We start from the raw sequence: 22,339 nt of genomic DNA, 5'->3' as shown, positions 1-22,339 counted from the left end.
GTCAAGTGTCATTTCATTTCACAGAAGTGTCAAAGATTTTTGATTTTCGTTTAGTTTGAATTGTGTAATTTTCTGAAATCACAACTAAATACAAATTCAACTAAATAAAAAATTGCTGTCGGTGTTCACATCCATCAATTTACGTCGTAGATATCTACTTTAATAAATCAATCAATAACAAAGGTAAGTTCAGTACTACGAGTACTACCTACCATTTTGTGCTTAGCAAAACAAAAAATGAAATGAGGTTAAGTTTTGTTTTCCTTTATCTTTCAGAGAGAAATGCCGCGAACCACAAGAAAATCGCTTAAAGTGCTACAGCACACTGCTGCTGATACAGAAAATCTTGTGGGCAGACCATCTAAAAATTTAAAACATCAACTGACCCAAGAGACTCCTGTGTAAGTTTCTTTGAATATTTCCGTAGTATAAGATGAAGAATGAATTTTGAGCTTCGTGTTGATGTCAGTCAGTCTAGTTTCTCTGAAGATCGCTGAAGATTTGTTTATCCTCTGGCTCTGCTTCTGTCTCCTTAATAATAAATCTGACTCTAATATATTATTTACAACTAGCTGATGCCCGCGACTTTGTCCGCGTGGATTTAAATTTTTATAAATCCTGTGGGAATTACTTGATTTTTGGGAATAAAAAGTAGCCTGTGTCACTCTCCAGGTCTTTAACTACACCCAAGCAAACATATTACGTCGATCCACTGCTCCATTGCAAAGTGATAGAAGGACAAACCAACAATTAAACACATTCACATTTATAATAATAAATGGGTAGTGATTAGTCTGTCAGTTTAATTATGATTTGTGTATCTTTGTTTTTTCTGTTTCCAGTGAAGTTGAAGTAAAAAGGAAGAATGTATCCAAAGAGAAGGAAACCCAGGTCAATCTAGAAAATCAAATTACAGCCAAAGATCTGACCTGTAATGACCCCTCTGAAAAATATTGGCAAAAGCTAGCTGAGAGGCGCCAGTAAGTGTTGTAGGAGCTTTGCTTTATATCTTTTGTATTTTTAATTTGTTTACTAGATAATGTCAGTGACTTTGACTTGTAGATTTAGGTTTTTAAAGATTCCATGGGAACTCTTTTATTTTCTGGGATAAATAGTAGCTTATATCCATCTCTTGGATGCAAGTCTGTACCAAATTTCGTCAAAGTTGGTTAAGTGGATGGATAGTTAAAGTTAACTTTTGCAGTTATAATTTTTATTATCATTATTATTATTAGATATTTTTAATAGACTAAGCAGCTTTCGCTGATGTGTCTATATCAGAAGTGCTTCGAGTTTTCCAATTTTACTAGACTTTTATGTAGAAAAGCATTCCCACAGCTTTTTTTATCAGAAACTAGCTTATGCTTGCGACTTCGTCCGCTTAGACAACATAAATTTCCAATCCCCATTCAACCCACTCAGTCGTATAATGTCGAAAAATCCTTTCTTAGTGGATACCTACTCTTTACAAAGAACACACCCTCCAAATTTCATGTCACAACCAGTGGTTTAGGCTGTGTTAATATTGACTTTGTCCGCTTAGACAACATAAATTTCCAATCCCCATTCAACCCACTCAGTAGTATAATGTCGAAAAATCCTTTCTTAGTGGATACCTACTCTTTACAAAGAACACACCCTCCAAATTTCATGTCACAACCAGTGGTTTAGGCTGTGTGTTGATATTGACTTTGTCCGCTTAGACAACATAAATTTCCAATCCCCATTCAACCCACTCAGTAGTATAATGTCGAAAAATCCTTTCTTAGTGGATACCTACTCTTTACAAAGAACACACCCTCCAAATTTCATGTCACAACCAGTGGTTTAGGCTGTGTTGATATTGACTTTGTCCGCTTAGACAACATAAATTTCCAATCCCCATTCAACCCACTCAGGGGTACAATTTCGAAAAATCCTTTCTTAGTGGATACCTACTCTTTACAAAAAACACACCCTCCAAATTTCATGTCACAACCAGTGGTTTAGGCTGTGTGTTGATATTGACTTTGTCCGCTTAGACAACATAAATTTCCAATCCCCATTCAACCCACTCAGTAGTATAATGTCGAAAAATCCTTTCTTAGTGGATACCTACTCTTTACAAAGAACACACCCTCCAAATTTCATGTCACAACCAGTGGTTTAGGCTGTGTTGATATTGACTTTGTCCGCTTAGACAACATAAATTTCCAATCCCCATTCAACCCACTCAGTAGTATAATGTCGAAAAATCCTTTCTTAGGGCCGGTTGTTTCAAACCATTGGTCTTCGTAAGATCCGTTCGTTAAAATTTAACGGACGTAGACGAACTTTAACATCTGTTAATTTAAGTGCGTTGCTTCATTGTACAAAAAACTGTTCGTCATTGTTATTTTGGTTGCGAAACTAACCCTAAAAATTAACTTACTTCTCCGTATCCTTTTCTTATTTCATTTTAAGTATATTAAATTATATACATAGTTATTAATATTGCTACTTCGCATTTTAAACACTTTTTCTTTCTTACAAAATCATCAAAAAAACTATCATTAAAAGCTTTGAATTAAATTGATTCCATTATAATTTGTAAATAAAATATTCCGTTTGTAAGAAGTATGAAGTTACGAACTGATTTGACGATCACCAATGGCGCCAGCACTGGTTAACGTAAACGTAACTTTTTAACGAACGTTAGCGCTAATAGATGCTGAATCAACGCTTTTTCTTTACTTACGTTCGTTAGCGCCATATTTAAAGGTTACGTGTCCGTCAAAGTTTGTTGAAACAACCGGCCCTTAGTGGATACCTACTCTTTACAAAGAACACACCCTCCAAATTTCATGTCACAACCAGTGGTTTAGGCTGTGTTGATATTGACTTTGTCCGCTTAGACAACATAAATTTCCAATCCCCATTCAACCCACTCAGTAGTATAATGTCGAAAAATCCTTTCTTAGTGGATACCTACTCCTTACAAAGAACACACCCTCCAAATTTCATGTCACAACCAGTGGTTTAGGCTGTGTTGATATTGACTTTGTCCGCTTAGACAACATAAATTTCCAATCCCCATTTCAACCCACTCAGTAGTATAATGTCGAAAAATCCTTTCTTAGTGGATACCTACTCTTTAAAAGGAACACAGCCCTCCAAATTTCATGTCACAACCAGCGGTTTAGGCTGTGCATTGATATATAAGTCAGTCAGTCAGGACTTTGGAAAGTAATCACATAAAGGTGCCAATATTCATGGTTTCTCACTGTTTTGTGATAGAACAAGAGGAGACAAGTTTGTGAAGGATAGACTAATATAATATACACACTTTTATACCAGTAAAGATTATTCATTTATTTTGGAATAGAGTTGCCTTGCAAGAAAGTTTAGAGGAGAATGCAAAACTCAGAGAGACAATTGAAGACTTGAAGCAACAGCTTATTAAAAGCCAACAAATGCTGGACGAAGCTAACAGCTTTGTGGAAGTTATAAAGGTAAATCTCACTATTTCATATAACTTACCATGGCACTAATGGCCACTACATTTAGTAAGTAACATTTTTTGAATAAGTATTATTTTTAGTGTATTAGTGTAAGTAGCCGTAAGTAATAAATAAATATAAATAAAATAAACTTACCTTATTTAAAAATATATATATTTAATAAGAAAGTTGTGTGCTCTATATATGTACATAGTGGATTTCAAACACATGCATTTCTGTATGTATTTCCGTACTTATTAGTCCCTGGTGGAAAAGTAGTCTCAGCATGTTGTTTTTCACACTAATTGTTGTGATAGTGGTGCTGTTTGTTTGTTTGTTACCGATGCATTCATCTGATTGAGTTGATACTTTGTACAATTATTGTTGACATTTGTGGAAAGATTTCATTCTGGCGTAGTACTTTTAAGATACAATAGGTGGCGCGCGAATCATCACGCCCACTGCTGACTGACTAACTTTCACTCACTCTGCGACTCGTTTGATGTTGTCTGTCTATCTAGTGGCAGGTTTTCCACTGCGCTAACTCACTCAATCACTGTGCTTTCCAGTGTGAAGTCATTATTTGAGCACCTTGGGACCCCTACGTCTATTAGTATTATGAACAAGTATGTGCACTGCCCATTGCCTTTCGAACCATGTGCCCACTTCAGCTTTGCAACCCCTTGAGCTGTCAGGAACTCTGGTTCTCTTACGGATCTATTCTTTTCTGATTTGATCACATAGTGAAACAACACAGTTTGTACAATATGTAAAAGTAATTACACATTATCTTTTACAGGAGGAGTTAGCCAACTCCCCTACTGACGATACAGGTATTGACGTTAATGACGTCAGCACAGCAGACGACACAGCAGATGATAGTGTAGCCGACAATGCTGCAGACGATTCTGCAGATGAAACAGATTTAGACGCAACCAAAGAAGCTGAATAGCTGAATATAAAATATAATTATTGCTGGTTTACACTTTGCACAGCTAGCTAGCATTGGAAGGACCAGCTACTGGAGTGCAGCTATTATTAGCTAGCTTAAAGCTAAGGACAGATGTAGTGGAGTTCAAAGCAGTATGAAATTCGTGTCCATTGGCACAATATTATTGTATTGTATAAAACGGGTACATACCACGATAAATTAGGTGATTATACAATATTTTAACTGCTGATTATACAATACAACTATGTCGTTAAACCACGAAATAAATTTTAAATCATTAGTTACAATATTATGTGGTAAACGGTACTTTGGTACCATTGGAACTTGTAACCTTTTTGTAGTCTTAGGTATTACTTAAATACTGGTAGCTGGTACTTAGGCTGAGATTTATAGAGCGCACTTTGACTTTGCTCAGACTTATGGTTGAGTTAAAACGAGACAGATTTATGTAAAAGATATAGCTCTGTCTCGTTTTAATTCTGTCTTGAGTATAAGCTAAGTCAGTGTGCGTTCTATAGATCTCACCCAGAGACTAAGTGCTAGTTACTAGCACAGTATAAAGAGTCTCGAGAGTGAAATATTGGTCAGTTCGGGTGCTCCTTCACGCCACACTTACTGCACGATTGCACTGCATCAACAACTCTGTCAAACCTCTGAATTTACAGACAGGGCGAGTGGTGGAGACATTATATGGAAGTCTCAATGTTTCTTTCATATTAAGTCCATGCAATTCACAATTTTTAGATAAACCATTGCCAACAGTTAGTATATAACATATAAATAACAGATAAAAAGTATCCTATGTCCTTCCCCGGGATGTAAGCTACGTCTGTACCAAATTTAATCAGAATCGGTTAAACCGTTGGGCCGTAAAAAGCTAGCAGACAGACAGACACACTTTCGCATTTATAATATTAGTATGGATAATAATGATCAATCAATAATAATAGATCCAAGCAGCAGCTTACAATGTGTAAACCAGCATAAGTAAGTCTTTTCACTTTATGTATTTAAATTCTATCTAAAGATGATTTTTGTTAGTTTAATTTTGTAACTAGAAAGGCAGTATTATGTTGTGTTTACTAATTTTTTTTTTAATAATTATTGGTAGTATCGATTCTAGGGACCTTACTATACCTGTGAATTATTAATCATTTGTATACTTTCCTGTGTATGGTACTATAGTTTATTTGAGTATAAACAAGGAAAATCTACTAATAATCTAAAAGTAACTAGAGCTAAATTATTTGTCTTTATTCAAAATCAGTTAGAAACTGCACTATCTGAATATGCAATATTTTCGTTTAACTATTAGTAATAATTTTAAGATATCTTTGACTGAGTTTTTCAATACTATTGACTTAGTGTTATAAGCTACTTCTTAAATAAAATACATATTGTGTTTGAATAAAAATATAATGTTTTTCATTACAAAGACAAGTTTTAAAGTACATACATCTAAATTAATATCACCTTTCATTTGAGATACTTCAACGTGAGAGTTTTTTCTTCAAAAACACCTTAAAATGTTCATTGAAATTAGATTCATAGGTATACGGTAATAAGTCAGGGTACATAGTGATTTCCTTAAGTACATTAATATTAACTCCATATGGTAGTACACTCCTCACTTTATTATTCAGACATCCAGTGGCATGTATGTAATAATTGATAATTAAATTGTAGATAAAATTCACATATTTGTAGTCTAAATTATCATCTGCGCTCTGCTCATGAGGTGATAGTGGATTTATACTGTTCAGATACCCTGGTGTTATTATCGGTACTATGAAGTCAGCCTGTAATACAAATATTACAAATTAAAAACCCAGTTATTGGACTGTCAATTAGATTTAGAAATTAATAACAAGTAGAAGTTTAAGCTAGAATAATATTACTAGATGATGCCCGTGACTTCGTTCACGTGGATTTAGATTTTTAAAAATTCCATGGGAACTCATTGATTTTCCGGGATAAAAAGTAGCCTATATCCTTTCCTGGGATGCAAGCTACCGCTGTACCAAATTCCGTCAACATCGGTTGAACGGATGGGTCGTGAAAGGCTAGCAGACAGACAGACACTTTAAGTCTAATATCCCGGAAAATTAAACCCAGTGGGAACCACTGGGTTTTTAAAAACCTAAATCTATGCGAACAAAATCGTGGGCATCAGCTAGATTAATATAAAAACAACCCAAATTATTATTTGATTTTGAGTAGTTACCTTTTCAAAATATTTCCTGATAAACTTCTCTGGATTTTGATATACTTGTTCCTTTCTATTACACAGTGTTAAGACTGTGACTTGTTGGCCTTCCCAGGCATTAATATAATGCTGAATGTTTATAGCTGTGTCAAGACCATCTTCGGTGTATGTCAAAAACAGAATTGGTCTATCATCGTCAATTTCTGTATTATCTATAGGAGCTGCTCTAAATATTGGTTGATTGGGTTTAGGTTCCTTATCTTTTATAACATAGTTCTTAATTAAAGCTGCCGGTAGGTCATTCTCTATTTCGTTTGTAAAGAAGATTCTTTTATTCCCAGGAGTTTTACTATCACTTTGGTAGCCACTGTCATCTTTTTTATTGAAATATTGGCTCAAGTTGCAAAAAGGTTCTTCAATGGCTTTGAGAATATCATACCTGCTCATTTTCTCCAAAGCATCAACTATTTTGTCTAATGTTGCTGACTCATTTTGCATGTACACTTTTATTACTATATCTGCTGGGTCTTCTTTCACTGAGTTTCCTATATACTGAAAAAAAATTGTTATAAGTTGATTACCAAATCAAAAACTTTTATGAAGTTTTTGATTTGATAATTAATTCAAATATAAGAATTTCATAGTGCTCCAGTTTTAAGCAATAAAGTACAAGGATTTTAGTATCCATTTTTAAGCTTAGAATGATACCTAATACACTGGTAGCTTTAATTAGCTGCTTCAAGATGTGACAGCTTGAACTACAAATTTCCTTTCAGTCTCATACACCAGACTGCATGAGGAATTTGTCAATGATAGCTCGAGCTATCTGTACAAGCTGATTAACTATTCAAGCTGCCTGTGTATGGCTACTCTTGCTACGGTGTCTTGTGAAGACAAACTTTAAACTTACATTCAGGTCATCCTGTGCAACACCAAGAGCATTCCCCAATTCTCTCCATGTATTGGGTGAACCTCCAATCTTCTTTACAAGGCTTTTCCAGGCTTCATAACACACAGCACCTCTTTTAGTAGACCCATTTCTGTAGTATAGTATATTTGTATGGAGATTGCACACAGTTTTACCAAGTGTTTTTAACTTTGTCATTTCCTTTAATCTATCCTCCCTAAGCTTCTCTTCAAGATATAATGTATCCACACTAATTGTATCTGCATTGTGGTAATCCACGTCTTTATTCCTGGAATCACAATCATAAGTTATTTTTAATACCACGACTTAGCCAAAAGTGCTTATTTATTGATAATATTGTCCTCAAATTACTTACATTTTGTATAGTTACAATCCTTTGTAAGATTTATTATTAATCACAGTGTAAAGTTACAACAAAATTCCATTTATATTTTCTTCTTCTTAATTTGCTTTATGGCCATTTATATTTTATAAACTTTACACAAAAATACAAATGCAAAATTCAAGGAAAACCCAAAAGAAATTAATAAATGGACAGCTGTCAGGTTAGCTCAGCGGGGCGATTGTCTAAAACCTGCATCAATCATTATTACAATCTCAATTGTTCTGATTGGCTGAATTTGTGCGATTCTTGTTGCAACAATGCATTGTGGCCAATAGTGAGCGAGCATTAACCAATCAGAGATGATTGCGATCGTGACATTGTAGCTGTCAAACAACCGCGGTAGGGCCACAGCTGTTGGTCAAAGACATAGATAACACACTATATAGTCTATATACCAGAGACAGAACCTTTTTTTTCTGGTCGGTGCTGAGAACCATCGACCAGCAGATGACATTGAGAAGCTCAGGCCCAAAAGAGCTAGAATCCAGAGCCGTAAAGCCATTTTTAAAAAGCAGTAAACCGGAGACAAAATGATATTTTTATCTAATGTAATCACAGCTTTGGATTCTAGTTTATTAGCTGAATAATCTATATTTTTGACTCTTTACAGCCCTGAATTCTATCGAAAAGTCCAACACAACAGCTTCCACTTAAAGATTGGTATACCTATGAATTTCCAGCGAGAAGTCTAAAAACCACAGCTGAAAACAAGTAAAAAAAAAAAACAACAGTTATTATTTTGACTATCTATGGTTCGCCTGTGATTCAAAGTATTTTTGCGCGGCAAGTCAACGAACTTTTAAGTACTTAATTAAACTTTGTTTATTTAGGTACCTACTCGAAATGATAAGTGAAGAGGATTAAAAGATGAATGAAGATTTGTAAGTACAAGTACCAAACAATTATATTGTGACTAGCTTATGCTTACGACTTCGTCCGCGTAGACTACACAAATTTCAAACCCCTATTTCACCCCCTTAGGGGTTGAATTTTCAAAAACCCTTTCTTAGCGGATGCCTACGCCATAATAGCCATATCTGCATGCCATATTTCAGCCCGATCCGTCTAGTAGTTTGAGTTGTGCGTTGATAGATCAGTCAGTCAGTAAATCCTTTTATACCTATATTTAGATAAGTTGATACTTGGTTGATACCTAACTTAACTATATAATAAAATATTTATGAAAGGAATGTTTTTAAAATACAACCGAATACATTAGTATGTAGGTACAATTTAATTAAGTAGGTACTTTTTAATGCATCATATTATTTTCATTTTGATTCTCGAAATAGCGCTTAGTCCTTAGTAGTGTTATTATATTATGCGAACATAATAATACTTATCAGTACCGCAAATTGCTAATGCGCGTGACCGCCATTTTAGTCAGCACTAGACTGAAGTTTCGAGCTGATGGTATATTTTTATTACGGCTGACGTCAAAATGACGTCATTTCGATGCTAATGAGACATGGTTCCAGCGTAATAGCAATTTGCGGGACTTAAATTAAGATTAATTATGTTTAACTAGGACACTAACCACTTAGAATAAAGATGAACATCTTTACTTAATTTTTACAGATCAAAGTTTACCGATGTCCTTGACGAGATATGCGACTCACAACCGTTAGAAATATGTGACTCGCAACCTCTATCTCTCACATCGTCAAATAACACACCAGTACCACAAGAAGATCCTTTACCGAAATCATATCGACCAGCAAAGGGCACCGGGAAGAGTGGAAACTTTCGGAGTGTGGAAGAAATTGGTAGCTATATTTTGAAGGACTTGAATATTTTCAACCTACTTCTTTACGCATTTGTTTTTAATTGTAAAGAATATTAGCCAAGTTAATTGCTGACTAATATTCCCCTTTCCCCTCGGAGTAGGTACGACAATAGTGCATACGGGTGGGATTTGAACCGGCGGCCTTTCAGTTTTCAGTCCGCTCTTTTAACCGTTGAGCTATCGAGGCTCGACGTTTTTTGCATACTTTCATAAACTTACTATTGAACGAACGAACATGCACCTCATTGGTTTGACAGCGCGTAGGTACTCATTTGTTATCCATATGTGTGAGTGAGATAGAAAGATTGTATATTACAATGCGAAGAAGCTTCGCTTCTCATGTGTTCCCGTCCCGCACAGCCCTTGCGCTAACCCGGTGAGGGCGAGCGCGGGCACTCTGCGGGTGTGCTGGGCGTCTCCCCACCTCATGCCCCGATTGCCATCTCGACCTGTCGCGTGCTATAGGTATGCCCACTACTAATTTATTTATGACGATATTATTTTAGATCACTTTTTTTGTTTCAACAGATCCTAAATATCAACATATCTTTGAGTATCGTTATTTCAACATAGTCCAGTCGGGCGTCATAGAAGATGCATTGTATTCAAGTAAGTACCCACAATTTAAGGTCACAACGCACTGCGGTAGTGACGTGCGGCTTATCCAACGCGGCTGCACAGACCGAAAAACCCGCTACTGACTAGTTCGGCCATTGAACTAGTGACACTTTTTTCCCAGTAGTTCAACTGCATCTATATCCTTATAATATCCTTATAAGAAGGGAGAATAACTGGCTGAATTTGTTGTGGGCTCTTCTCAGTCAGACAACAGAGCACGGGTAGGTATCCTCTCAGAGTGAGAAAAGTTTTAGCCATAGTCTATGGTCAAAACCCTTCTCAACTCTGACTCTGACACGCTGGCCAAGTGCAGATTGGCAGACTTCACACACCTTTATGGAGAACTCAAAGGCATGCAGGTTTCCTCACGATGTTTTCCTTTACCGCTAAAGCAAGTGATATTTAATTACTTAAAACTCACATAACTCCGAAGGCTGATACCACAACACTGCGATGCGACGTCGGGTCGTAAAAATTGCAAATTTCGATGCGGTGCCGCACCGTACAAAATGCGATGTGATGACGTATTCCCGTTCAATCTGTGTCCACACTCCACACCTCTCTAACTCTCTCTCCAGCCATTCTGTCCTGTGTGTGTTTTTCTTGATGCGATGCGGCATCGTTTTTGCGATGCGATGTCGCACCGCAGTGTTGTGGCCTCGCCCGAAAACTTAGAGGAGGACGTCCTATCCACTAGGGTATCACAGCTTCTGATTTCTATTCTCATCAACCAAAATCAATTCTTATAATGTTATTCTTAAGGGCCAAGGCCCATATTTCTCGTTCAAAGAGCTACATTGAAATATAGGCCTTAGAAAGTAGTTTCGTCAATTGTAGTCTGCGACACCTGCGACATGTCGCTACTCGCTACTAGATGGCATTAACAGTCGCTTGAGTACCTACTGTAAGAATCACGGAACAGAAAAAACTTCTTCTTTCTCTTCCGTGGTAAGAATACATATCTGAGACGGCACTTGGCCGTGCAGGTTCGAATTTCGAATCCTGCCGGTTTCGCAATTTTTGATATGTATTTAAATGCCGATGCGACTTATAAAAGTGGTATACTTACTTAGTAGATAGGTACCTATAGTACGCGACAGGTCGACATGGCAATCGGGGTGGGGACACCCCGCACACCAGCACAGCCCCTGCACTAATCCGGTGCAGAATAACGCGGGTGAGGTGCGGGTGTGCGGGACGTCCCTCTGCCTTATACCCCGATTGTCATCACGACCTGTCACGTACTTACGTATGTGATGATTTTGCTATATAATTTCTTTATTTTGCTAAATTGTTTATTTTCTTTGACAGACAAATCGATAGTAGTGTGTGCGCCCACGGGCTCGGGGAAAACTGTGGTATTTGAGATGGCTATAGTTCAGCTGCTCATGGAGCTAGAAGACAGGAACTATACGGGTGATTTCAAAATTATATACAGTACGTCAACTTTACATTTAATAGCTTTACTAACACTTTACACCCGCACCGGGTTAGCGCGAGGGTTGTCCGGTAGTGCGGGGCGTTCCCTCCCCGATTGCCATTTCAACCTGTCGCGTACTATAGGTACATTCCCGTGACTCGGAAAGCCTATAAAGCCGTCGGTCCTGCGGCGTAGGTTGATCCCTCGTGCTCTGTGGTGTATGATTGCCGACCGACCCTTCAGACTATGTAAGTGAGTGAATAGAGAATGCAGTATGTGCCGGTAATAGGGTCTTGGACTGTAGTAATAAAATTAAGTTTGTGATTTTTTTGTATAATGGTAGTTTATGGGGCTAGAAATCATTATTAGGTACTTAAAGAGATATTTAAAAAAGGGTCATGATTTTTAACACAATAATTAACGTCACGCTGCACGGAAAGTTTACGGATTATTTTTAATCCGTAAACGACAAACATTTTTCAATTTTTTAACTTAAAAAAAATTTAAAATTAAAATAAAAAAACCGACACCCCAAAACCACTACACTTTTGTTTCTACACGTGTATGTACTCGTATGTATGAAGTTGGGCGAGCATAATAAATCAAAGCTTGAGCTCGGTTTTTTATATATTTTTTTATTACTAGATACAGTCCAAGACCCTATTGGCTATTGCACATACAATATACACTAATTATGAGTTGTGTCCATAGCATCTACCAGTTCAGAAATTAGTTCCGAAGATTCAATAGCATGATACTTAATTTAAAATACATTAAAAAATAATTGTATATTTTTTAGTGGCGCCAGTGAAAGCTCTATGTACAGAGAGGCTCACTGAATGGCACTCCAAGTTCACGAGGCTTGGTCTTCTTTGTATTGAAGTGACAGGAGACACAGACGTCGAGTTTCCACAATTACAGCCTTACAAGTTCGTATTAACTTAGTTTAATGGTATAACAGGTAACCTAAGGTAAGGCCGGCAACGCATCGGCGGTTCCTCTGGTGCTGCAAATGTTCATGGGCGGCGGTCATCACTTAACCACATCAGGTGACCCGCCTGCTCGTTTGCTCGCTATATCTATTTTTAAAAAAAAACCTGAAATTCGAAAAGTCGTAGGCTTAATCCTGCTTTACACCATTTAAGTAGACAAGTCCGCGACAGATCGAGACAACAATCGGGGTATGAGGTGGTTTCTGGGATAAAAAGAATAACCTATCGTAAACTACCTCTGTACCAAATTTCATCAAAATCGGTTGAACGGTTATACCGTGAAAAGCTAGCAGACAGGCAGACACTTTCGCATAGTATTACTATAGAATTTATAATGGTGTTCTCAACATTCGTACCAATTTTTAGGGTTCCGTTCCTCAAAAGGAAAAACGAAACCCTTATAGGATCACTGTTGTCTGTCGGTCTGTCAAGAAACCTACAGGGCAATTCCAGTTGACACTTGACAGGTAGGTCTTATAGCAGTCATTAGGGGAAATATCTTGAAACCGTGAATTTAGGGTTACATCACAAGAAAAAAATTAAATTGTGGTCATGAACAACATTAGTATTTTCAATTTTCGAAGTAAGATAACTATATCAAGTGGGGTATCATATGAAAGGGCTTATCCTGTGCATTCTAAAACTGAGTTTTATTTATTTTTATGCATCATAGTTTTTGAATTATCGTGTAAATTGACGAAAAAATACGACTGTAGTACGGAACCCTTGGTGCGCGAGCCTGACTCGCACTTGGCCGATTTTTTAACTGTATGCGAATTATTGTAATCTTACCCCTATTTTTGAGCTGAGTTGATCAGGCTACCAGCTGTCCCTTTAATTGATAGGATCATAATAACAACGCCAGAGAAGTGGGACATGCTCACTCGCAGGTGGAAAGATCACAGGGGGCTAGTTGAAGTGGTCAAATTGTTTCTGATAGACGAAGTGCACATATTGAACGATGAAACACGGGGACCCGTATTAGAAGCAGTTGTTAGTAGAATGAAGACTATCGAAGTAAGTGCTATATTTAGTACTTAGTGAAGCTATAATACCGTAGTCTCAAGTAATTTAATTTAATTTTAATAAGGAACACTTACAATCTTATACATATTCTATATTTACCACATAACTTTCTAACATAACTATTATAATTAATTTCACAACTTCACATTACTTTAATCCTCTTAAAAATTTAAACTAAAACTAAAACCTTAAAAAATATGATATTATAACAAAAATATATTATTAAAAGGAGTCCCTTTAGGCAAGGTTCCGAAGATACTGGCAGCGTTCCCCCTTTGAATAGCTAGGCTAATTCTTTGTCCGAGGTAGCTGCCAGCTCTTCGGTCTCCTGTGATGTCGACTAACCTTTTTGCTATTTCCTTAAAAAGGCTTATATTTTCTTTTATAAGCTTTCTAACTATAACACACACTGATAATGTATATCGATGACAAGTGAACACAACATTTGCGATTTTTGCGCCAAGTAAACTTGATAATATGAAGGTGCAAAAACAATAAAACTATATAAACACAAGTAATAAATTAATTAATCAACACATAATTAAGTTATTTTAAATTCTCTTTCATTCCTGTTGTACAATAAAAATATTTTTTAGGTCTGAGCAAACAAATAACAGTTAGTTAGCAAGTAAAATAAAAAATACTTATTTAAAAAAACCGACTTCCAAAACCACTACAAAGTAAAAATACACAACAAGAAAGTCTACGCTCGGCATTTACAATTCCTTAATCTCTGTATAGTCTATGGTTTACGAGTGCTGTACCCTGAATCATCAGGTTTGACGAGCTTGGAGTTGGAGTGAACGGCATGAAGCCACACCGTTGCTTGGTACCTGAAATATTAATTCACCATCAGAAATTCCCGAATCCTCACGGCTTAGTTTTTAGGTAAACGCGGTAGCCAGCAGCAAAAGGGTCATGGTTATTTCGTAGCAGATAAACTTTTTATTATTTTATTTTTTTTTTTTTTTTTTTTTTATTGACACTTTATTGCACACAACACAAAGTAAACATTGAAAAAACACAATACAGGATCTTATTCTAATAGATGTAGCATGCAAAGGCGGCCTTATCGCTAAAGCGATCTCTTCCAGGCAACCTTTGACGAAAGGAATCACGAAAGCACGGGTTGGTGCGGCAGCCGAAAATGGCCCTAGTTATTATTATAAATTAGACTACATACACAGTACATTCAAATAATACACAAATAAATATAATTATATATACCCATATACATATCTCTATAATATACTACATAATTCTGTTTACATAGATAAATAATAGTTCTTCAAACGATTTTTGAAGGTGTTTAAGGATTTCGCCTGACGTATTTCAGCTGGGAGAGAATTCCAGAGCTTGACACTGTTAGTGGTGAAAGAGTTACCATAGTATACCGTGCGGCTGTGTGGAGTCATAAGCTTATTGTCGGTGCTGGAGCGGAGGGAGAACTGATGGTTCTCACCAAGATAGGAAAACCGTTCTTTTAAGTATGATGGTGTTTGAGGGTAGTACAGAATACGATATAGGAGCGACAAAGCGTGCATCTCCCTCCGCCGAGATACTGGCAGCCACTTTAGTTTAGCACGGAACTCTGATACATGATCATATTTTCGTAGGCCGAAGATGAAGCGAATACACATGTTTTGTAGTCTTTCCAGCTTGTTTAAAAGTTCTTGTGTCAGGTCCGGATAACAAGAGTCACCGTAGTCTAATATTGGCAACAAAAGTGTGTTAGCTAACGTAATCTTAGTTTTTATTGGCAGAAGATTTTTCAACCGTCTTAGGTATCCAATAGTGGCGAAGATTCTCCGCCCCACCTCCCCCACTTGTGGACCCCAAGAGAGAGAATTGTCCAAGATTAGGCCAAGGTTCTTGACTTTATTGCTGTATGGCAATGCTATACCATCGAAGCGGACTGCAGGTAGATTATGTAGCTTAGAGAGCATTCTGGGATTACCAATAATGATTACTTGCGATTTGATCGGATTTACCGCAAGTCCATAGCACTTACACCACTCGCAAACCTTGGCCAAATCTGAATTTAGTGTGTTAATTGCAGCTGGAATGCGCTCAACGGTTTCTGAAGTGTAAATTTGTAAATCATCAGCGTAAAAATGAAAGGAAGATGAAATAACCGAGGAGATTGTATTAATAAAAATAGAGAAGAGAAGAGGAGACAGGACCCCACCCTGTGGGACACCTGCAGAGAGCGGTGAGAGCGTGGAACACTTGCCATCGATTTTGATACATTGTTGACGTCCGCTTAGGTACGATCTGAACCAATTAATTACGTCAGAGGATACATTCAGGGAACTTAATATCGCAAGAAGTAGGTCGAAGTCGACATTATTAAAAGCGTTGCTGAAATCGAGGAGAATGAGAACAGTGACTAACTTGTTATCCATACCTTTCCGTATATCATCACAGACTTTAATTAGCGCAGTGACTGTGCTATGGCCGGGTCTAAAGCCAGATTGAAATGAAGATAGGATGTTATTTTTAGTAAGGAAGAGACTCAGTTGTTTGTTAACAATGCGCTCAAGGACTTTGGACAGAAAAGGAAGAATGGAGATTGGTCGAAAGTGTGTGGGGGATGTCGGATTGGAGGTTTTAGGTATTGGGATAACAAAGGCTTTCCCCCACTCAGAAGGAAAAGTACACGAGGACAGAGAAAAGTTAAAAATGTGACATAGGATAGGAGCGATGCTATCAAGGAGCAGTAGGATCATCCTCCGACTGATTCCGTCATACCCCATTGCATCCGACTTTATGGCCACAACGTGTTTCTTCATTTCATCCAGAGTTACGTCGCTGAATTGGAAAGGAGGGTAATTAGGTATAGGTATGGACCTCAAATTATTGAGCGTCGCTTGTTTTATTTGACCATCCAGTGTCCCAGCAGTCGTGAAATGCTGGTTAAGTGTGTCAAGGTCCGGGATGCGATGAGTCTTTTTTTGTTGGCGTCCAATGCCCAACGTATTCAGAAACCTCCAAGTTTTGGAGGTATTGGAGTCTTTAAGGGAATTGCAAATGAAATTACGCTGGGCATCGCGACAAACTTTACTACACCGATTGCGAAGCTTTTTATATTTTTCACGGTTAGTAACTGTAGGACATAGTTTATATTTGCTTTTTGCTCTATTACGTTTGTTCATGAGGGCTTTTATCTCTGGTGTTAACCACGGAGCAGGGAGGTGTTTTAATTTGACGGGTCTCAGGGGAGCGTGCACATCAAAAAGCCCTGTCAGTAAAGAATTAAGGACATCCAGCTTATTATCTATTGTATTAGCGCTAAATACGGCAGCCCAGTCAATATTGTTTAGGTCAGACATAAATAACGAATTGTTAAAATTTTTAAAACTGCGGCGCATTACTACTGTTGGTTTAGCTTTTGGAGGCCTAATTTTGTAGGAAGTGAATATCAGATCATGGTATGAAAACGCTTCCGCGGGAAATTGCCCATGATTATCCACGTGTTGAGGGGAAGAGACTATCATTAGATCTAATAGAGATGGTGTGCAGTTAGGGGAATAATGGGTTGCATTCGTGGGTAGTATGTGGAGATTGCTGCTATTGATTATATCCCTAAGTTTTCTCGCTCGATGATCATCTTTAATAAGGCATGTGTTAAAGTCTCCCATTATTATCGTGTGATCAGCAGATGTGGAGAATTGTTCAAGTAGGTTTTCAAAATGATGGAAATAGTCAATATGAAGGGAAGGGCTATAGACTACACCCAGCAGCAGCTTTAGGTGTCCGAACAGCACCTGTATGAAAAGGTGTTCTGATGATTCTGAATACAAAGAAGGAGATTGATCAAGAATAGTAAAAGGAATATGGCTACGGAGATAAATAGCTACTCCTCCGCCTCCCTTGCCCGTACGATCATTCCGGATAAGATGGAAGCCGGGCAGACAATATGAGGTTGAAGGTAAGCATGGTTTTAAAAATGTTTCGGACACAAGAACTGCGTGGATATTTTTACTATCGAAAGAGGATAGGAGATCAGGGAAATGGGAAGGGATACTTTGCGCATTAATGTGGATAACGTTAAAATTTTTAGGAAATATAGAAAATGTGGAATCTAAGAGGGAGAATTTATTCTGAATTTTTTGGGATCTTTTAATCACTATGTGACTATGTCAGATCCATAATAACCAAATTACACCTCTCTCTATCTTAACTATCTCTATCTTAATACTCTTACGTTTCTAATATCCTTGAAATGAATTCAAAAAGTTCTCGCGACTGTGGAAAAACGCACCGCGAGGACACTTTGGAAAATACCCACATCTGATAAATTAAGGCAATTTCAGCGTTAGTACCTACGACAAATAAAGTTAAGCTGCTTAAATCTTTTTCTAGAATATAATAGAATAGAATGTTTTTTTATTCATGTAAACTTTTTACAAGTACTTATGAATAGTCAGGTAGTTTTAATTTACCACTGGTTCGGCATGCCGTTCCTACCGAGTTCTCGTCAACCATTCCACTGTCTAGACATCAGTGCAATCGGCGCACCGCATAGAACAATTGCAAGCCCAATTCCAAGGCGCGGGTGTACAGTGCCAAGAATCTCCTCCTAGGATACGTTTCGTAGCTGTTTCGGCTACAGTCAGCAACCCGGAAGACGTGGCAGCCTGGCTTGGAAGTAGCGAACAACCTGCTGCTTATTACAAGTGAGTACGCTAAACCAAAATAGTGATAACCTAGTGATTAAGACTTAACGGCCTTCCATTCGAGGGATCCGGGGTTCGCAAGCATGGACCTCTAATTTGCTGGAGCTGTGTGCGTTTTAAGCAATTAATTATATGCCAGCATGTATGTTTTCAAAGGTGTGAGAAATCTGCCAATGCGCAGTTGCCTAGCATGGTGGACAAAAGCCTTCTCATTCTGAGAAGAGATCCGTTCCAAGTAGTAGACCGGCGATGGTTTAAGACGATGATGATGCTATATCAAGATATATCTAAAACTTGGTCAGAATTAGCAAAAAAGCTTATTCTATACCTATAGAATTTATGAATGAAAAGTTAAGGCATCGAAGAAAAGTTAGATTTGAAAATTTGTCATTCACTCTATTTCATTGATGCGAGGAAAGACACAAAATACATATTGTTTTCTGTTTTAATTTATTTAATTAGGTTTGGAGACGAATGCAGGCCAGTGAAACTAAAGCGCGTGGTGGAAGGTTACCCTTGTCCAGTCGGCACCAGTATTTTCAAATTCGATATCATCCTCAATTATAAACTTTGGCCAATCATTCTGAAGTATCACAACGGAAAACCTACTTTGGTAATAATTATTTTCATTTTATAGTACTAACTACCTTATGCTCGCGACTTCGTCCGCGTGGACTACACAAATCTCAAAGCCCTATTTTCGACCCCTTAGGGGTCGAATTTTCAAAAATCCTTTCTTAGCGGATGCCTACGTCATAATTGCTATCTGCATGCCAAATTTCAGCCTAATCCGTCCAGTAGTTTGAGCCGTGCGTTGATAGATCAGTCAGTCAGTCAGTCACCTTTTCCTTTTATATATTTAGATTCATAATTCATAATTATGGTCTTCTATCTTTTATTTTGCTTTTATTTTATTTTTCTCTATGGCATGTTCGTAAACATCGACATCATTCGAGATATCATTTATACTAGCTTATGCTCGCGACTTCGTCCGCGTGGATTACCTACATATATTTCAAAACCCCATGTAACCCACTTAGGGGTAGAATTTCGAAAAATCTTTTCTCAGTGGATACCTACTCTTTACAGACCCTTTGGAGGGTGTATTCTTTTCATGTCTCTAGGACCAGCGGTTTAGGCTGTGCGTTGATATACTTACAAGCCAGTCTGTCGGGACTTTGAATTTTTTTTTGAGATAGTGAGCAAACGAGCAGGCGGGTCACCTGATGTTAAATGATTACCGCCGCCCATGAACATTTGCAGCACCAGAGGAACCGCCGCGCCGATGCGTTGCTGGCCTTTTAGGAATTAGTTGGTCCGCCGCTTGAATAACCCCATGTTGTAATCTAGATTGCAAATCTATATATAATACAGATCTGCAATGCCACAACTGTATGTACATAGTAATACGTAATTATTATGTAGCTAAAAAAGGTTTGCGCCGTAACTGTTAACCAAGGCACTCCTTTAAGACCTTTTCTTATTAACATATTTAAAAGTCACTGGTGACATGTTATTAATCTCTGATCTTTATATGGTATTTTATTTAGGTTCATAAGTTTAACAGTACATGGAAAATGCTATAATATAGGGTTCTTTACGATGAATTGTCAAAAAATGTCTATTCATCGTAAGGAGCCCTTTCCACGCGAGTTCAGCTAGCACCTGGCTGGTTTTTAGATATTTTGTAACACTCGGAAAGGCGTTACGCTCACAGCGGAGACGTTGTCACGGGAAATTACGATTAACTTCAACGAGGAACAGAAGGCCGCGCTGGTTGCACTGGCTTCAACATTGAAAAATAAGAAAATTCAGGTAAGCCTAAGTACCGCAAATTTCTAATACGCGTGGCCCCCATTTTAGTGACGTCAGCACTAGACTGAAGTCATACTGAAGTTTCGAGCTAATGGTATATTTTTATTTCGGCTGACGTCAAAATGACATCATTTCGATGGTTCCAGCGCAATAGCAATTTTTCGGGACTTATACTTAGGTTGGACAAAATTACATTCAACCCATTTTCACTATCGAAGCCTCAATAGCTCAACCGGTAAAGGAGTGGACTGTAAATCGAAAGGTCGACGGTTCAAACCCCGCCCGTTGCACTATATTGTCGTACCTACTCCTAGCACAGCTCCTCTTTAGTTGGAGAGGAAAAGGGGAATATTAGTCATTTAATATGGCTAATATTCTTAAAAATAAAAAAAAGCGCAAGTATTGCCTCTCTTATCGAGAGTTACATTTTTGTTCCGTTTGGCGTGGAGACTCTGGGGCCATGGAGTCTTCTGCTGAAATCTATAGAGCGTGCTTAGACTTTGCTCAGACTTAAGACACTGTTAAAACGAAACAGTGCTATATCGCTTACATAAATCTGTCTCTTTTTAACTAACACTTAAGTCTGAGTAAAAAAAAATTACGAGACATTTCACCGCGATTAATAGCCTCGTCTAGTGACAGAAGGGCTGGGCTCATTTTTTGCGCTACGGATCAGCCTGGCTGTCCAGCGCGGAAATGCAGCCAGTATTCTAGGCACCATTTTTTTATGTGTCGTATAGTCCCTCGTGCTGTGCGGTGTTGGATGCCACCACGCTGGGTTGCTCTACGAAGAGAGGACGAATATCGAACAAGCCTTCCGAAAGAGAGACCTTCCAATTCTCGTCACTACTACCACTTTAGGTAAGTCTACATAAATAAAATTGAACTGTATCATAATATTTTTATTGATTATAGGCAAACGCTTGACCACAATCACACCTGATGGAAAGTGGTGATGTGGCCTAAGATGTCGCGTTTACCTAGATCATCATCTAGATGATATCATCGTTTTAGCGTTTAAACGTTCTCAAATATGTGTGAATTCACACTAGGCCAGCATGGTGGACTATGGCCTAAACACTTGTTATTCTGAGAGGAGACCCGTATTCAGTAGTGGGTCAGCAGTGATGGGTTGATCATGGAAAAGCTGACTAGTTAGTCAGCTTTTGACTGTGCCTTGATAGATCAGTCAGTTGACTAACTGATCTATCAACGCACAGCTCAAACTACTCCTTGGATCGGGTTGAAATTTGGCGCGCGGACAGCTGTCTGCGCCACGGAACAGAAAAAACTATTTTTTCTGTTCCGTGGTCTGCGCGCCAAATTTCAACCCGATATGACGTAGACATTCGCTAAGAAAGTAATTTTGAAAACTCAACTTCTAAGGAGGTTAAATAGGGGTTTGAAAGTGTAATCCACGCGGACGAAGTCCAGATGCAGAAAGAAAAATCATATATTAGGGACTAGCTGATGCCTGCGACTTCGTCGGCATGAAATTAGGTTCTTTATAAATCCCGTGGGAACTCTTTGATTTTCCGGGATAAAAAAGTAGCCTATATGTCACTCTCCAGGTCTTTATCTATACCCATGCAAAAAATCACGTCAATCCGTTGCACCGTTACGACGTGATTGAAGGACAAACCAACAAACCAACAAGCAAACACACTTTCGCATTTATGATAAGGGATTATGTTATCTGCGTAAAATATGTTCTGAAAAATGAATGCAATAAAACATTAATACTTAACAGATTATTATTATCCCAAGTCCTGTTACGAACCAAAAAAGCAACTTAGTGTTCAAAGATGAATCTTTGATAGGATACAATACCGTACGAAGATATATCGCCCGTCACGTCGCGATCTCCCGATTATTATTATGCGCACACAAAGACATAATATTCTCATGTCGCGCTTCGATATAGGTACTTAGGTAGGTACCTACAGCCACCAGGATGTTTTATTTACGACAATATGATGCCCGCAGCTTCATCTGCATAGATTTAGGGGTTTTAAAAATCTTATGGGAACTCTTTGATTTTCCTGAACAGAAAGTAGCAATTTTTTGTGTGTGT

At 37.9% G+C, this 22,339-nt stretch overlaps 3 protein-coding genes across 3 annotated transcripts in view; 2 read left to right on the top strand and 1 right to left on the bottom strand.

Annotated features, from left to right (window-relative positions):
• Position 1: 1 nt before the first annotated feature.
• geminin (geminin DNA replication inhibitor) lies at positions 2 to 5,829 on the top strand. Its single transcript, XM_069503696.1, has 5 exons — positions 2 to 183; positions 277 to 401; positions 843 to 980; positions 3,344 to 3,470; positions 4,258 to 5,829. The coding sequence occupies exons 2-5, from the start codon at positions 283 to 285 to the stop codon at positions 4,408 to 4,410; spliced, it is 537 nt and encodes a 178-aa protein (XP_069359797.1). The 5' UTR covers positions 2 to 183; positions 277 to 282; the 3' UTR covers positions 4,411 to 5,829.
• LOC117988694 (uncharacterized) lies at positions 5,808 to 8,094 on the bottom strand. Its single transcript, XM_034975860.2, has 4 exons — positions 7,900 to 8,094; positions 7,527 to 7,812; positions 6,635 to 7,168; positions 5,808 to 6,209 (listed from the first exon to the last, which is right to left on the bottom strand). Coding segments are annotated over exons 1-4 (1,131 nt in total). The 5' UTR covers positions 7,902 to 8,094; the 3' UTR covers positions 5,808 to 5,900.
• A 660-nt stretch (positions 8,095 to 8,754) lies between these two features.
• The window catches only part of LOC117989045 (uncharacterized), a 47,464-nt gene continuing 33,879 nt past the window's right edge, over positions 8,755 to 22,339 (top strand). Inside the window, exons 1-10 of the mRNA XM_069503593.1 lie at positions 8,755 to 8,810; positions 9,508 to 9,695; positions 10,244 to 10,324; positions 11,645 to 11,770; positions 12,553 to 12,682; positions 13,591 to 13,762; positions 18,272 to 18,450; positions 18,913 to 19,063; positions 20,131 to 20,265; positions 21,006 to 21,126. Coding sequence (XP_069359694.1) covers positions 8,797 to 8,810; positions 9,508 to 9,695; positions 10,244 to 10,324; positions 11,645 to 11,770; positions 12,553 to 12,682; positions 13,591 to 13,762; positions 18,272 to 18,450; positions 18,913 to 19,063; positions 20,131 to 20,265; positions 21,006 to 21,126 — 1,297 coding nt within the window. The 5' untranslated portion in view covers positions 8,755 to 8,796. The remainder of the gene's footprint in view (positions 8,811 to 9,507; positions 9,696 to 10,243; positions 10,325 to 11,644; positions 11,771 to 12,552; positions 12,683 to 13,590; positions 13,763 to 18,271; positions 18,451 to 18,912; positions 19,064 to 20,130; positions 20,266 to 21,005; positions 21,127 to 22,339) is intronic.

Source organism: Maniola hyperantus, chromosome 15 (assembly GCF_902806685.2).
Source record: "Maniola hyperantus chromosome 15, iAphHyp1.2, whole genome shotgun sequence".
NCBI classification, from domain to species: Eukaryota; Metazoa; Arthropoda; class Insecta; order Lepidoptera; family Nymphalidae; genus Maniola; species Maniola hyperantus.
The sequence above is the reverse complement of the archived record's forward strand: the minus strand, read 5'-3'. Positions and strand labels throughout refer to the sequence as shown.